We start from the raw sequence: 17,453 nt of genomic DNA on the forward strand, positions 1-17,453 counted from the left end.
GAGAGAGAGAGAGAGAGAGAGAGAGAGAGAGAGAGAGAGAAGGGGGAACCAGAAAGAAAAGCTATTTACTTCAATCTGATGCATTTGGAGGTTGGCTGGTTCCCAAGCAGAGTGCCCTTGACATTCTTTGGAAACTATGGTATTAGTTACGAGGCAGCTAGCATTTCTCTGCTGGTGCTTGAATCTGTGTTTAATCAGTGATGGGACAGAAAAACACCTTTGGTTTTGTAGTTAGTCATCACATAAGATTCTTCTCCTGGGCCTCCATGCAACTGACCCAAGCTGGAGAGGGGGTACTGAAGCTTCTAGAGTAGCCTTCAGCCCATGCTGGTGTAAATACTCCATTTCCTTGTCCTGTGCTTAGAATCATTCCAAGATGTGTCCACACTGGCTCTGTTTTCATGATGGTCTTATTCTCCAGGTCAGTGCAGGAATGACTAGCTTGCTCATGTACCCTTCGTGAGCAGCCTGCCTTCCCTCTTGGCCTAGGCTTCTAGCACTGTCTTTTAAACAAGCCACTTACCCAGAGTATCTTGCCTCAGGGTATGCTACTAGAATACAAGTTGAAACAGAGTATATTCATGCTCTGTGTGGTCCCATAAATGCTCATGATAATCACTGAGAGCAAACCTTCCCTCCAGCATGGGGCTATGGGCATCCTAAGACAGACCAGAGGCTAAGATGCACCTTGGTCTTCTATCCACAGGGAGGCATAGCATTCCACTTGCCCCAGAGTTCTACAGGGCCTCTCATTGGATCATGGCTAGAGGCTACCATGATGCAGGGTGGATGCTACACATGTTCTACCCACTGGCCTGGCTCTGGGGTGTGTCAGGATTCCTTGGTCAGCTCCTGGCTTCCCACCAGGAATCTGGCCCTCACACAGATTCTGTCTAAACAGGAAATACCAGAAGGACTGGCCACTAATGAGCCCATGAGTTAGCCTCAGGTTAATGCACTGGGGTTTCAAATGATACAATGCCCCCTTAGTTCTGCCTTCCCTTCTGCTGACAGAAATGAGAAGGGAAATTGACTCCTGCTCCCTTTCTGCCACAGAGGGAGGGGTGAGCTTACCTGCCAGATTTGAAGATGAGGTCTCTGAACCCTATACAGCTGCTAGGAATACAGAGTTCTAGCCCAGCCAAGGTGCTTCCAGAGTAAGTTAGCATCCCTTGAGCCCACAAAACTGTTCCTTCCCTACCCAAAGCACCATCATCAGGAGACAGGAAGCCCTAGCTGTTCTTACAACTGGAGCCAGGCTTTGGAACCAGAGTCTTTAAGATATTCTCAGTACCAGGTGATGCCTACCAAGAGTAAAATGTCTACCCCACCCCTCAGTATTCCAAAACCAAGATGGCTTGGGACCTGGCAGGACCTAAGAGGGATGTGAGGGTGGGCAGAGAGTAGTGATTAGTTAGTTGGGACTGAGGTACTGAAAGGGGTGGCCTAGCTTAGGCAATGCTGAACCCCAGACCCAGCTGTGTTGGACCTAAGTACCAAGCATTCTGAGTCAGCAGAGAATCAAGAAACCAGGCTCTGAGGGGTAAGCCACCCCTTTTCTTAGTTCTGGCAATGAATTGATCCTTCTTATCTTTCCTTTCCAATGTCTCCTGAAGCAAGCAGATACCTTTTAACCAGATGCAAGGCAGTTCCTTCTGTAAAGTTGAAATTAGGACAGATGCTGGGAAACCTATGTCACTTAGCCACTAGGTTAGTCCCCGCCAAGGAGCTGTGCCTAATGCTGGCATTCAGAAATGAGTGAGACTAGGCGTTCCCTTCCAGAGCACAGCTGGACTGCTGTGACAGACACCCAGACAGTCCACACTGACCTCAGGTGCTACAGGGAACTGAGGATGCCCAGAGTAGAGGCCAGGGTCACAGGAGAAAGGGAATAAATAAGGAACCGTGTGACATCTTGTTGAATTTCTCAGGGTAAAAGTGTAGGGAGCCTGGTGGGAGCAGAGGCCTCAGCCAGGCAGTGCCCAGCCAGCTGCCAGGGGTGTGTGGTCAGGAGCAGCTATGGTTTATATTTTTCTTTTGTTTTAATTACATCCATTGTATGTGTTTGGGGGTGGTCAGAGAAATAATTCATAAGAGCTGGTTCTCTCTTTCCACCTTGTGGGTCCCTGGGATCAGACTCAGGTTGATAGCCTTGGCAATAAGTGCCTTTACCCACTGAGCCATCTCACTCGCCCAGCTGCAGCATTTGTTCCCATAGAATGTAGAAATATCCTAGGAGGTGACTGGAGCAGAAAGTTCCCTGATTTGGCTCTACCCATATGCCACCAAAGCACTCCCTGGGAAATGGTGTTGGTGAGGACAAAGACACCAGCAAGCACCTGGCTCTGGTGTCTGGTGTCCTCAAGGGCAGCCTTGGCAACACTCTGGCTGCCCCCTGCTGCCTCACACAGGAAATAAAAACAGAAGCCCCCTGCCTCACACAGGAAATAAAAACAGAAGCCCCCTGCACTTGGAAACCCTGAAAGGAACAGCCTGCTCCACGCCACAGCCCTGTTCCAGCACATAGCTCAGACTTTTCTTTTTCTCCTCTATTCTCAAATTTCAAAAATTCCATAGGGTTTGACAAAAGGAAATCAGAGGCTCTGCTTGCCAGATTAATCAAACAGCACCAGCAGAGGCCCTCTCTAGCCCCCCTGGCATCCCTCCCCACACCCAGTGCCCTCCTCAAAGCCCATTAAGCTGATTAAAATAAAGCCTACTGCATTTTGAGTTCCATCTGGCTGGCAGCTTTTTGCAGGGACAGGGTTGTTGGCGCTATGAAGCGCAACTGGAAAGGGGTGAGAGCAGAGGGCAGTACTTACTATGGAGATAAGGTGGCCCCTCCCAGGCCTTGAATGTCTGCTGGTTTTAATTAGCTAGAGCCACTGGCCTTTTGCCCTGAAGACAGGCAGAAATGTCCCTAACAGTTCCCAACCTTGGCATTTCAGAGCAAGAAGGACCCCCCAGTGTGGACCTGCCCCTTCCACCCACCACTTCAGCTCTATTTCGTTATTCACAACATGCGACAGCTTCGTGACTTCGGTCTGGCCATGATCAAGGTTCAGAATTACTGGACAGCAGATGGGGTAAGTAGCAGGTCTGCCTCCTTACAGCTCATCTGATGGTGCACATGCTTAGCAAACTGCCAATGACTTGAGTTTCAAAAGGAGTCCAATGAGAGTCTCCCTGAGAGCCACCAGGAGCAGAACATACAGCTCCTAAGGTTTAAGTGACCATGATGATACTCTATCTCATGTCATTCTGAAAAGATGAGCCTGTGTACTCAGACTCCAGGCCCATTCATTTAGCACTGAATCTAGTTAATATGCAGCAACAGAGCTTGAAAAACTGCTAGAAAGCAGACTTTTTTTTTTTTTTTGAAATAGGGTCTCTCTATGTAGCCCTGACTATCCTCGAACTCTCTATATAGACCAAGCTGGCCTCAAACTCACAGAGATTCTCCTTCCTCTGCTTTCTGAGTACCAGACTAAAGATGTTCACATCATGCATGGCCAAAAGCAGATTCTTACTGGTAATTTGGTAGGTGGGATAGAGACTCTGTGTGTCAGACCAGGCTCAGATATACCAGGCCCCAGAGGTTTGCAGCTAGCTCTTCATGGCTAGCTCTCACCTTGGCAGCAGGTGCATTTGGTTCTAGAGTCCATCCTTGTTCAGTACCCTTTACTGTCCTGCCCTCATCCTTCCTTCTCCAGCCTGTTCTTCATGAGTTGATCTGCTTTAGTTCTTCACCTATGTGGGCACACCAGGGGCTGTCAGCCTCTTGATATGTTCTGAGGAGACAGATTCCCTGGAGGCAACTGTGCTGAGCTGCTAACGGACATGGTATAGACAAATCATGCAGTATGCTGAAGCCCTGAGCAAGGTGAACTAGGCACCAGGTGGAGGTGCCAGAGGACCCCCACAGGCACAGAGTTAGCAAGAAGGGGCAGGGCACTGTCAATTAGCCTTGTTTCCTTCTTCAGTAGACATGGGGTCAAGAATGGTCATGCTAATGCAAGACACAAGGGACCAAAGCACAGGAAAGATGGTGAGTGGAAGCTGACCCCAGCCTCCATCTTGCTAAAAAGACACTATGGAACTGTGGGATCTGTGGCCATTTGTAAATCTGTAGCCAGGGAAGACCTAGCTTCAGTGAATGGCCTCTGTGGAGGAGACCGAGGCCATATTCTTGGCACTTCTAACCATTCCCTGAGCTTGGGAATGGTGTGGGACAGTTTGACTTTATTTGTTCCTTGTTTGTTTATTTATCAAGAAAGGACCTTATTATGTAGTCCAAGATGACCTGGAATTTACCCCGTACCTAAATCTGTCCTTGAACTCTTAATCCTCCTACCTTAGCTCTCCAGTGTGTCTCCAGCAGTCCCTAGGGAAGCCCTGTCATACTCTCTTCTGCTTCAAATGGTAGAGTCTCCCTTTGACCCAGAGGATCAAGGCCAGGCTGCTGTTGTGACATCTGAGCCTCCTGATGTTCCTGCTGCAGTCTTTGCCTCCCCTCGCTCATGCCAGGCATCCTGAGTGCTGGCTGCTGTGTTCACACCCTTGTCCCTGCCTACTCCCCATCTCACTCAGCTCTAGATGCTTGTCTTGCAGAGTTCTCAAAAACTCAGGCGATGTTTTTTCCAAGAATCGCCCCTGCCCTTGAGCCACTTCTGGGCTTTGTGAGCTTCCCCTGTGCCCCTCAATAAGTTGTGGGCTCCAAGACAGTAGGATCAGAGGTCTCTGCCACTCATCTATGCCAAGGAGACGAGCAGTTGACAGATGGGTGAATGAATGAATGGATGAATAGGTGAGTTTGCTTTTCTGTAGCCCATGAGCAGCTATGTTGCCCTTTTTTATACCCAGGTCGAGAGGGTATAAGGATTTGAGAGTTGAAGTGAAGCTGACTGACTGTCTTCCGAAAGAGCCCTTAATACCATCTCCTTCTCCTCTGTCTTCCCCCTTTCTTCCTATCCTCCACCCCTGCTCTTCTCCCTTCTAATTCTTCACACAACCAGCCTCCAGCACATGGCTATGTGCTATGTCTTGGCTAGCACATGTCTTCAGCACCCATCAAGTGATGAACACCACAGGCCTGGAGACCCCAGGTGGATACAGTCCCTCTGGCTCTATTTATGGGCCCTACTGCCCAGACCAGCAACAGGAAAACCCCTTTGCTCTCTGTCTTTTGAGGTCTTTCTTTCTCAATAAATTCCCCCCTTCCTCCCTGGTCATCTCTTAAGTGCTCAGAGCCACATGCCTATGCTGTTGAGGGCCCCAGGTTTGCTGGCATTTTCCTGCATGTGTTTCCCCACATCTTATTCTAGAATGGGAAGTGAGCTGCTGCAATTTGCCCAAGCCCATGCCCCGTGGTTCACCATGGTTGGGGGCATATTTTACACATTGGACCACCATGCTGAGAAACTGTGTGCCTCAGCCAAGACAGGCCCTTATTTACCTGTACTTGGCTTTCCTGGGACATGCAGAATACTAAATAGGCTCAGGGACCTCTGAGTCAGGGGAGCGCTGGAAGCTTACTGTGGGTGGGAATGTGGGGTTCTGACACCCAGGGCAGAGCATGTAGTGACACTGCAGAACACTGCTTACTGGACACACAACCATCTGTTGCCAGAACTTACCAGGGGCAGAAAAACCCAAACAAATGCAGCTGTGGCTTGGTCAATTTAATATTCTCCAGAGAGCGCTATTGCTGTGTGTTTTGGAGGAGATAAAATGAGAGTTTATAGGGAATATAGCTTAGCCTGAAGACACAGTTTGTTAATACAGTGTTTTGTGTACAGGAGTCTGAGGAAGGAAAGTTAAGTGGAGCAGCAAGGCTGACTTGGAATGAGGAAAGTTCTAGAGAAAGGGGTTCCTTTTGATTGGAATGTGCTGCCTGTTACATCCTTGGGTTAACACTTTAAGCTCCTTTCCTTTCGTTAGGTTGTACTGAGAATGTGAGCTGCTCTGAGAAGAGGGACTTGGTAGGGAAGAACAGGAGGCCACACTTCACAGCACACATAAGATGAACAGCCATGTTTGCTGTGTCATTTGTTCACTACTCTGAAGTCAGGCCTAGGAGAGGGGCACACACGTGAGAATGAGTAACTGAACTTGAGGAGTTGCTTGTCTGACCACCAACCATCCAATGGTTGGTACAGTACTCCCTATCTTGATGATGAAGAAGCTGAGTCTGGAAAAGTAAGACCCACACTGAAGATGGCCTGGGTCTCTTTCGTCACCTGATTGGAAGTAGATGCTTGTGGTGCTGCCCTGAGAACCTTCCCTCTGGTTCATTGGGGTTCACTGTGATTGACTGGCAGTGTCTGCTTAGGGCAGGAGGAGGATAGGATGACGTGTCTGCTACATCTTTTTATGTTCCACACACATAGAAGATTTGCCCAGTTGGAAGGTACAAGGGATTGGGCTGGTTAGGGAGTATGAGGGTCAGGTGGGTTTCCTTAGCAAAGTTGTGACAGGAAGAGAGCCAGCAGTCTCTATAGTAGATGGTTGTGGTGTCTGCTGTGGTTTGAAAATGGACTCCATCTGATGGGAAGTTTAGAACACTTCCTATAGTCGTTTGAATCTGGCAAGTCACCTATAGGTGTTCCTCAGTGTGGGGAATAGGTTTTGGGGAACTCTAGAGCCTTTAAGAAGAGAGACCTGGCTGATGGAAGTAGTCACTAGGAGAAGAACCTTGAACATTATTTAGCCCAGTTGTAGTTCCAGCCTCTGCTTCAAATCTGCTGTAATGAGCTCTGCCAACTTTTCTTACTGTAGTGAACTGAGCCCTCTGAGCCTGTAAGCAAAATAACCTTTTTTCCATAAACAATTTCTGTCAAGTGTTTTGTCATAGTTATGAGAAAAGTGACTCACTGTCCTTTGAAGGGCTGGTTTGTTTTCATGAGGCCCTCTGCTAGCTCTCAGGTGATGGCTGGTTTAAAGAGAACAAGCCCTCTGCTCTTTAGCTCTCTGTCCTCTATGTGATCTCCCACTCTAACACACCCCTGCTGTGATGCTCTCAGTTTTTTGAGACCTCCACAAAAGCTGAGCTGATGCTAGTACCCTGCTCTTGAACCTCTAGAACCGTGAGTTAAATAAACCTCTTTTCTTGATAAAGTTACACAGCCTTAGGTAACTTGGTGTTATAACAGAAAACAAGCAAATACACCATCCAAACAGATTTCCACTGGCTCCACATGCTCCGTTTTCCTTTATAACAGTCTTGAGTTATCTGTGCTGTCCTTGTTTAGCACACTGCCACCCTCACCCTTGGTACCAAATGCAAGAGTCAGCTCTAGCCTCGACATCACAGGGAGTGAAATATGGCCAGTAGGCCTGAGAAGCTGCATTTCAAAGTTAATTTAAATTCCATTTTAAATAGCTATGTACAAGGTGGTAACTGTAAAATGGGTTGCATAGGCCCTAGTGCTCAGACTATAAGGAACAAAGATATGGCTCTGTGTGAATAGCCATGCCCCTTCTGAAAGGAATATGAAGGTAAAACAAGGATATAAGTGAGTGTAAGAGTTCAGTGCTAAGTGTTGTGAAGACATTGGGCTAGGAAAATGACCTGGCTACTGTTCTAATGCTGTGACAAAACACTATGGCCAAGGCAACTTATAAAAGGAAGTGTTTCATTCAAAAGGAAGAGCTTATGGTTTCAGAGGGTTAGAGTCAGGATGGCAGAGCAAAGGCATGTATGTCTGAGAGCTCACATCTTGAACCACAAACAGGAAGCAGAAAGGCACACTGGGAATGGCTCCAGTCTTTTAAAACTTCAAAGCCTATTCCCAGTTACACACCCCTTCCAACAAGGACATACCTCCTAATCCTTCCCAAACGAACGGCTCTACCAGTTGAGAACCAAGTATTCAAACATACAAGCCTATGAAGATCATTCTCATTCAAACTGCTGGAAAGAGTTAGGGAAAGGAGGAGGAGGAGCCATGGGAAGAATATTCTTGGTAGGGGCAAAGCAAGAGGAAATCCAAGGGCAGGAACACACTTAGCAATTATCAGGACAGAAGTCACATGAGTGGCCAGACCTGATAGACATAGACAATCAATAGGAGGCCCTAAAGGGAGGCAGAGCAAGGTCGTGTAGCACTGAATGGTTGGGCCTTATTGGTAAGAGAACAGAGGTGTGGTTGGAACAAGAGCCCCTGTTAGAACTTTCCCACAAGAGAGCAATCTACAAAACCTTAGTCTTGTTACTTGATGATGCCAATCTTCAGAGCTATACGCTTAATGTCATAAATGTTGTTCTGAATACATGTAGAATGCTCAGATAAGTCCTGGCTTCCTACCAGGAAGATACCAGTCTTAGAATCACTGCAATGTTCTTAATAGGAGACAGTCTTACCAAAGGACCTAAAAGGCCACCATGGCTGCTGTCTGAGGTATGCTGAGTGCATGAGGACCCAGGCAATAGCCTCTAGGCCTTGCCTAGCTAGGAACAGCATGGCTTGGGCACAAGCAGCAATTCTTGAGTGTACCTGGCTCCTCTGGTGATAATAGGTGCATTGGTCACTGTTTTTCTGGAAAGGATTCAAGTGATACAATGCAGAGACTTTATAGTGTCAACACAAGAACATCCCTACCCTGTCACTCCTGGTCTATCCCAGAGCATTTGAACATGAGCCCTAGCTATGGCCCTTTTCAATTCATGAACACTTTAGTTCCCCTGGACACTCAACTTTGTTTCTTTCTAATAACCCAAATGTCTAACATCATGAGGCCTGACAGTAATTATTATTTTGCTCTAATCACCATTCCATATTTTTCATTAATTAATATATCTGTTTACTTTACTTCCCCATCACAGCCCCCTCTCCTCTCAGTCCTCCCATCACATGGTCCCTCCCTCCTCACCCCTCCCCTTCACCTCTGAGAAAGGGAGGTTCCTCTCTGGGTACTAACTTACCCTGGCATCTCTAGTCACTGCAGAACTAGGCACATCATCTCCCCTGAGGCCAGACAGGGCAGGCCACTTAGGGGAGCAGGATCCATAGGCAGGGAACAGAGTCAGTGTAAGCCCCTCTCCAGTTGTCGGGGGACCCCTATGAAGACCAAGTTGCACATCTGCTATATGTGGGGGTGAGGCCTAGATCCAGCCCATGTATGCTTTTTGGTTGGTGGCTCAGTCTCTGGGAGCCCCTAAGGGTTCAGGTTAGTTGACTCTGTTGGTCTTCCTTTGGAGTTCCTATTGCCTCTGGGTTCCTCAGTCCTTACCATTCCAAATTTAAACAGCCCAGTTTGTCTTAACATGTTTTTTTCTTTAAAAAAAAATAGTTTAAAATTTTGATTCTGATCATAGCAACCATTTAGTTAGCTGAGGTAGGTAACCTGGTGGCATTAAGCAAGGTACTGGTGAGCAAGAGCTTGATCATTAGCATAAGGCTGAGATGTTCGGCTCAGAGGCTGGGCCTAGGCCAGGCTTTGGTAGCAGGACAGGTAAAAACATAGGATGGCTGAGGCCCCATGATCTTAGTCAAGAGCAGGGTGTGCTATGCAGGGACGCTGTGTGGCAGGGCGAATCAGTAGCTGAGTCTGTGGATAGTAAGTCTCAGGAGCAGGGCTCTGGTGTCAGCTGGGATTATCTCGGTAGCCAATAAGTAACTGAGAGCTCAGTAAAGTGGCATATGCCTAGAATCCTAGCACTTGGGATTCTGCAGCAGGAGACTTGAGAGTTCAAGGCTTGCCTTGGTTACATAGAAACCCTGTCTCACAAATACCAATACCACCAAACTTCAAACTTGGCTAATCACAAAAGACAACTCCTCACAGAGAAACCCTGTCTCAATGCCCCCCTCAAAAAAAGACAACTCCTTGGTTTTTATGACAGAAGAGTCCCGGCCAATGGTTCTCAACCTGTGGGTCATGCCCTCCCCCACGGAGGCTGCATATCAGATATTTATATTACTATTGATAACAGTAGTAAAACTGCAGTTATAAAGTATCAACAAAATAATTTTGTTTGAGGCCACCACAACATGAGGACCTGTGTTAAAGAGCCACAGCATTAGGAAGGTTGAGAACTACTAGCCTAGGGCTGGTTTCAAATGTGGCAGAAGCCAGGAATTCCCATGGTGTCACCAGGAACCTACCTCCCTCTGACAGTTATCTTTACTGCCCTCTTAATGGCTTTATCTTCAGGCTCCAAATGACTTCCTCTGGTAACATAAAGCCTGCTCTTGATTTGGGCAGTCCCTGCAGAAAGACAGTCTTCTTACGAAAAATCAGAAGTAGCCACTTGCCTAGCCATGGGGCTGGACCTGCACTGTCCACATAAAGAGATGAGGGGAACCATGTGACCACTCACCTTTGCTGAGTAGTAGTTGTGTTCATTGGAAGAGGCAGGGCAGTTATCCACTCCAGGCTAGGAGGAAGGTGGCCTTGGCAAGTTAATTGAGTTATCTAGGCTGGAATGACACTCATAACTCATTAAACACAATTTATCATCTCGTTGTGTCTGGTTCTTAAGAACTGGAAAGAAGAAAGAGAGAGAAAATGAGAACTGAGAAAAAGACCATGTGGCAGCCATGGGGCTTCAGTGTGTCACTTGAGGCAGCATAATACAAGTACCATCACATCTCTCATTAAATAAAGAACCGGAACAAGAGAGTGTGTTCAGCACTTGCACACAAGTACACACTCACAAATGCTTCTAGGTGAGTCAGTCAGAAGCATGGGATTTCTGAACATACTGGAGTCTGGAGTGAAGAAGGAAGGCCTCAGTTGCAGCACTGGTAACTGAACATGGTGCAGAGGATGGGTTTTACCGCAGGAGATTTCCCCCAATCCTTAAAGTCATCCTTCTTCCAGAACTTTGCTGAGAAGATACGAAGGGATGCTCGCTCCCCTGCAAGCCCCCAGCCCCAAGGCTCCATGGTGCCGGTATGGATCCCATACATCTTCCCAGTGAGATCTGACAATGTTTGTGTGGCCCAACTACATAACAATGGACTTGTCTACCCACGGGTTCCCATTCCAGAATCCAACCAGCAGCATAAAAAACAGTCAAGAAAAATCTCTGCAGTGTATCTTTTTAACTTATTCTTCCCTAAATAGTGTAACATAACAATTTCTATAGCATTTACATTGTATTAGGCTCTATAAGTCATTTAGAGATGGTTTGGAAGAAGTAGGAGGCTATATGTAGGTTATGTGCAAATTTGCGATGTTTTATGCACAAGACTACAGCATAAGACAATGCTGGTACCCACCGGGATCCTGCAATAAATCCCCCATAGATACTGAGAGATGGGTATAGGTAGAGCAAAATCTGGAAGGGGGTGTGTGCACACCCCCCCCCCACTACAAGGTGCCCAAGACCATTGCCTCTAAGGAGATGGAATGTGGGGACTTAATTAGGAGACTGGGGGCTCAGAGTTCCACCCACATGAATAATTCGGTCTGGGCCAGCCACAGCCAGGATTAAACTCTAGCTAGACAAGAGGGAGGAGGGAAAGTTTTAATGCTTTCTTGCAGGGTGTCCAGGACTGTGGGACAGTGCAGACTTTTGTTTCTGTTCCATACTCAGATATTCCTCATCAAATAGGCCCACAGATACAGTAGTGTATACTGGAAATATTTGTGATGCAAGCTGCAGGCCAGGCAGGGGCTTCCCCTTCTCAACAGCTACAACCAGCTCATGAATCCCCCCTGCTACACAGAACTCACTCTTCTCTTACCTCCCTTACCTGCCCTCCTATCTGCCACAGTCATAATTCTTGAGGTGAAGCTGAGCAGTTAATCAGGTAGGGCCCTTGACTGTTCATATGAGGGAAGCAGACATGTTTGGGGGCCAGACATCTCATTAGGAAAGCTCAGTTGTCCATCCACCACTGTCTGGAGAGGAAGCCCAACTACACCTTGCCACCTCTTTAAATGAGTGTTTCTGTCTCACCAGATGTTTCCATGGTGGTAATTTTCAGAACTGCTCATTGAAAGCTGCCCGTGCCATCCCCCTCCACAAGCTGTTTCCTGATTAATTCACAGCACACACTTGCTCTGTGCCTTCACTAAACAGAGCGCACATCCATATAAACATGTAAAAGCGTGCTTTGAACATCGACTTTTCTGACAGCCAGCAAATAGTAGCCTGCCATCCCACAATTGGATGATTGAAGCCGAGTTCCTGTGAAGGGATTCGGGTTTGATGGCTCTCCTTCTGAAATGTTCTGCAAACCTATCTGTGGTTATCTAGGAATTTAGTTAGAGCATGTAGATTTAGCTTGCACAGAGGCTAAGGCTTGGGGATTGAGGGGAGGTGGATAGGATAGCCTGGGGCCTCAGAGCCCATACATGCCAAACACAGATGAGAAGCCAAAGCAAATCAGGAGTGGCCTAGGGTGGGGCATACAGGGGCAGCCACAGGCTGCTATCTTTTTTCCTCTTTAGTCTTAAGAGAATATCCAGGCTAGTGACATGTCAGTTCCCTGATGATGGTCAAGTCTTACTATGTGCTTCTGACTTGGAGCTTCATTTGGTTAAGAGAGACAAATTAGCAGCCAATCCAGGCATAGGGTATAGAACTGCAATCCCAGTACTTGTACTGTGAGATCTCAAGTCTGAAGCTCTGTCTGAAATGAAGAAACCCCCTTTAGTCAGTTATGATGGTGCATACCTTTAATCTCTCACTAGGGAGGCAGAGACAGACAGATATCTATAAGTTTGAGGCTTGCCTGGTCTACATAGTGAGTTCCAGAACAGCCAAGGCTATATACCTTGTCTTCAAACAAAAAACAAACAAACAAACAAACAAAAAACCCAGCCCCTAACCCTCCAGAAATGTTGATGAGAGAGACCATTTCAGAGACTGAGGAACTCAAGAACATCAGGGGATAGAGAGGAATGGGTGGGGTGTTCTTTAAAGCCTGGTGTTGAGGAGCCTCTGACGGCAAGAAGAGCCAGGCTGTGGCATCAAGGAGCAATGTATGGAGGCAAGCAGACCTGGACCTGGGACTATAAATAGATAGTTAGGGTTGACAGCATGGAGTCACTGGGTGGTTTAGGCAGGAAGCTGCTGTAGTCTGACTGAAGTTGTTTTTAAGTGAGTCTGGCTGCTGTGTGGGAAATGAAGTGTGTGTACAGGGTGACAGTATAGAGTGGGAGCAGAGAGACCAATTAGTGGATTCTGGTGTCTCTGGAGAGATGACAAAGGCCTGTACTGGGGCAGCAGTGTCTGTGGAAAATGAAGTCAGATTGGACAGGAAAGAGACAAGGAACTCCTTGACAGGTTGGATGTGGCAGGGCAAGGACAAGGAGGTCAGAGGGGAGCCTAGGATTTGGGAAGCTGACTGACTAGCAGAACTGTGTTGAAGAGGGGAGAGGTTTGGCTTGAGTCACAGCTCTGTTGGAAGCTGTGACTCCAGCACCTAAGTGCCAGAGGCAGATATACCCTAAGTTCAAGGCTAGCCTGGGCTCCATTCTTATGTTGTTTGTTTTAAGTATTTGATGGATCTGAAGCACATATAGATTCAAATTCCCAAGAGGAGAGAGAATACCAGTTATCCCTTAGGAGCCGATGGAGAGGTCATGACTACAGAGTCAGGGAATGGGCATCCTTGGACCATAGAGACATTCAGAGCCGTGGGCCATGGTGAGTACAAGGCATTCAAAAAACTACCCTTAAACCTAGGACAGCCCAGGTACTGAGGCCCAGATGAACTGTGGGACTTGGAGGAGCAGAGGCAAGCCAAGAAGGCTGGGCAGGAGAGTCATCAACTAGGCAGAAGCCAGATAACACAGACATAGGCATATCATCACTAAAGTTTAGCCAACAGCACTGTGAAGGAGAGAGACAGCTATCTATCCTTCCTGCTGAGTCAGGTATGGCAGGGGCAAGACCCCGTAACCCATTGTCAAAGCTGAGAGAAGTAGTCTGTCATGGTGACACAGACCATGGGGTAAGCTCTGGCTGTGGATGCCTTGACACAGTGAATTCTATATTGAGTTCAAACAGGAACCTGTTAGGAGGGGAGGCAAGAGGCAAGAAAGAGGGGCAAGAGTGACAATGACTGCTTCACTGTAAGTGACAGCAACTTGTGAGTACTTCTGTAGAATAGAATACTCAGCAATCGGACAGGAAGAAAACCTCAGACCCTCACAATTCGGATGCATCTCAAAGTAATTATGCTTAAGTGAAAGAAGCCAGATAGAAAGAGGTACATATTACAAGCTGTATGTCAAAATTTTAGAAAATGTGTTACTTTATAAAAAGGGACCTGTTGAGGTATCTCAGTAGATAAAAGCACTTAGTGTCAAGCCTGATGACCTGAGTTCCATCCCTTGTATACACACTGTAGAAGGAACTATCTCCCCCAGGTTGTCTTCTGACAGCATATATATACATATATATATATGGAGGGGGGAAGAGAAAGGGAGAGAGGGAGAGATGGTGAGCAGGTGGGTGGTTGTCTGGGAAAGCAGGGAGGATTTCAAAGTGTATAACTTGGGAACAATGGGTGTGTTTGTTATCCTAAGTGTAGAGATTGTTTCAGGGAGATGTACCAAGTAGCTGTAAAGATTTACTGATTGATGTATGAATTATATTCCTTGATAAAGCCTGGGAAGAGTTCTACCACAGAAAGGAGGGAAATAGCCAGTATCTGGAGAAGGGCTGATCTTACTGTAAGCATGAATAGATGCACATCAGCTACATGCATGAGGAAAGGTCATGAGTTTAGGGAATGAGGGGATAGGAACCTTTCTGTGAAGGCCACTGTGTCATGCTGGCCTGCTTTCTCCACATCCTGGTGCAATGGACACATCTAGAAAACATCTACTTGGTAGTAGAGCAAGGATTCCCTAGAAACTGCCATCAAGGTTGCAGTCTTGGTACCTGCTTCACATCCCCTGGGTCTTTCTTTGACTGCAGCTGAAGCAAGTGGGTCCCTGGCATGCTGGCATTGCGGCTCAGCACTGCTTGCTGTGCTGTCTGCTGAGGGATGTGCCAGCTTGTGATATGTGAGGGCAGTATTGCCCCAGGCGCCACCTTTAGCAAGCAGTGAACTAATGCACTAACTTCTGTCTTGAGGACATACTTCCCAAGTACATGCCCTGGATTCCTTGGAGAGTCCCAACAGGAGGGCACCCCAGTTGCCCCCAGCTGTGAAGCACTCAGACACTTTTGGGAACATCCTCTTACTCTGTCTTACTTTCCCTGCTTCCTGTTTACACCGAATCCTTGTCTTGGGCTCTGCTTTTAAGATACTCAATATGAGATATCCCTGGAGTCCAGGAGACTGCATTTGACATGCACATCAGATCTGCTTGATGCAGAAGCCTCAGGAACCACACTGCATTTTAGTTTACATAAAATACACGTAAATACACATATTGGGGGGGGGTTGTTTGGTTGTTTTTGTTTTGTTTTGTTTACGACAAGAATCTCACTTAGTAGCCCATGCTATCTTCCAACTCCCTATGACCTGGGGCCTGGGAAGTGTTAGAATGATGAGAATGTACCACTACACCTTTAGAGACTGGCTGAGCAGTGAAAAGCCTTGAGAGGGTTCACAAGGGAGCATGGGCATCTTTGCTTCTGTAGGAGGTTAACTCTGGTAGCAGTGTGAATCAGGTGGCAGCGGCAGGAGACCAGGAAGCAGTGAAACCAATTAGTGGGCCATTACTAATGTCCTGACAGGAGGTGATGAAAGCCAAGACAGCGCTGAGGCTGCCTCTTTGAGAAAGTTCTTTGATTCGTAGAGTACACACGGCTTTGTAGAGAGACAAGAGGGAATCCATTTCACAGGTGCTGGCGCAGCTCTAGAGTGCTCACATCTTGAGCACTTTACATTTCCATTTGGAGGTATCTTCCACTTCCACAGTTTGACATGTCAGTCTGATGACACATGCTTTCTTTTTGCTCCATTTTGTGCATTCAGGATCTTGATATTGGTGCTAAGAATGTGAAAGTCTATGTCAACAAAAGCCTCATCTTTGATGGTGTATTAGAGAAAGGAAGAGGTGAAACCCCTTTGGATTGTACCATCCCTGTTAACCTTCAGAGAGAGAGGAATGAGAGCCCAGAGAAGGCCTTGAGCACTGGCTGGAAAGAAAGCAAAGGTGCCCTCAAGATGGCTGCCTTGAGTGAGGCCAAGGAGCTTGGGCTCAGCTGCTCACAGCCAGCTGAATCCTTGGATATGACAGTTTCCTCACAAGGAGATTTCCTTGGTGAAAAGGTGAATTCTACATATTGCCCAAAGAACAGTTTGTCCAAGTTACAGGAAGATGTAAGATTGTTGGCAACCCCTGCCTCTATGGGTGATGGGCCCAGTGTCCCTTCTTCCTCCTCTCCTGGGAAATGTTTTCCTCTAGAAGAGGACCTCTCTTTGATCCAACAGCTGGAAAACCTCAAAGGTAGGAAAATCCCCGAACCCACTGGAAAAACCCCACACTGGTTACAGCCTTCTCTAGCAGGGATGGGTAAGAAACAGACAGTCAGGAAGCCCAAACCCCTGTGGCTCAGTCCTGAAAATGATCTGGAACAGAAGAGCAGGCTTCCATCTGATGATGTCATTGGTGATGTTCCTGGAGAGGTGGAGGCCAGGGAAAAAGGCCCTCGGCGTGAACAAGGGAGGACTAGCAGCTGGACTGTCATCACTGAAGAGAGACCCCCCAAGGCAGCCTCCAAAGCATGTGACAACGACTTAGACATCTTTAGCCAGCCTCCTAACAGGGATCGCCCTGCTAGTGGGAGGAGGGCCCTCAAGAAGGATGCCAGCAGTAGCCATGGTAATGACCGGCCAGCCAGCAAAGGTAAGCTTCAAGCTGCCCCCATTGGAATGAAATCATTTGTTTCCCTGGACCCTGCTTTCCTTATCTAAAAAACAAGGGGGCTGTTCTCAAGTAGGAGGTGACAAATCTACTGTCTCAGCCAGAAAGGTGGTATAAATGAGGTAACCAGGAGCTCTGTCTGTTAAACTCCTAGATGTGATTGTCACTGGCACCAGGGTGGCTGGCACCTTGGCCCATTTTTCTTGCACTACAAGGTTTTTCCAATCTGGACTTGATTCTCCTCCTTTGATAAAAACATTAGTCCCTAGTAACTTACCTGAGTCTATACTGTTAGAAGACCACAAGGCCCAAGGCCATTGGAAGGAGACAGCATCCACTCTACAGTCTTGCTGCTGGCCTCCATGGAATGCATGGCTAGCGTGCCAGTGTGCTTTTCCTTTTGTCAGTACAAAATGAGTATGAGAAAGTCTTGCTTTACAGTGTTAGCAACTGATGGTGATCATTTTGAAACCACTGTGTGTATTTAAAAGAAATCATCATGGCTCAGGCCTGTAATCCCAGATACTCCAGAGGCTGAGGCTGGAGAGTTACAAGTCCAAGGCTAACTTAGGCTTCAGAGTGAGTTCAAGGCTAGCCTGATCAACTTAGTGATACCTTGTCTCAAAATATAGAGGCAGAAAGGCTGGGACAGTAGCTCAGTGATGCAAAGC

The 17,453-nt window shown here is 47.3% G+C and overlaps 1 protein-coding gene across 7 annotated transcripts in view; it reads left to right on the forward strand.

Annotated features, from left to right (window-relative positions):
- Positions 1-17,453, forward strand: part of Kiaa0556 (KIAA0556 ortholog) — a 170,548-nt gene that overhangs the window by 122,431 nt on the left and 30,664 nt on the right. For all 7 annotated transcript variants that reach the window (XM_031388223.1, XM_031388229.1, XM_031388227.1 and 4 more), the window contains 2 exons: positions 2,949-3,086; positions 15,891-16,764. In XM_031388223.1, the coding sequence (XP_031244083.1) occupies positions 2,949-3,086; positions 15,891-16,764 (1,012 nt within the window). The remainder of the gene's footprint in view (positions 1-2,948; positions 3,087-15,890; positions 16,765-17,453) is intronic.

Source organism: Mastomys coucha, unplaced genomic scaffold, assembly GCF_008632895.1.
Source record: "Mastomys coucha isolate ucsf_1 unplaced genomic scaffold, UCSF_Mcou_1 pScaffold21, whole genome shotgun sequence".
Classification (NCBI taxonomy): Eukaryota; Metazoa; Chordata; class Mammalia; order Rodentia; family Muridae; genus Mastomys; species Mastomys coucha.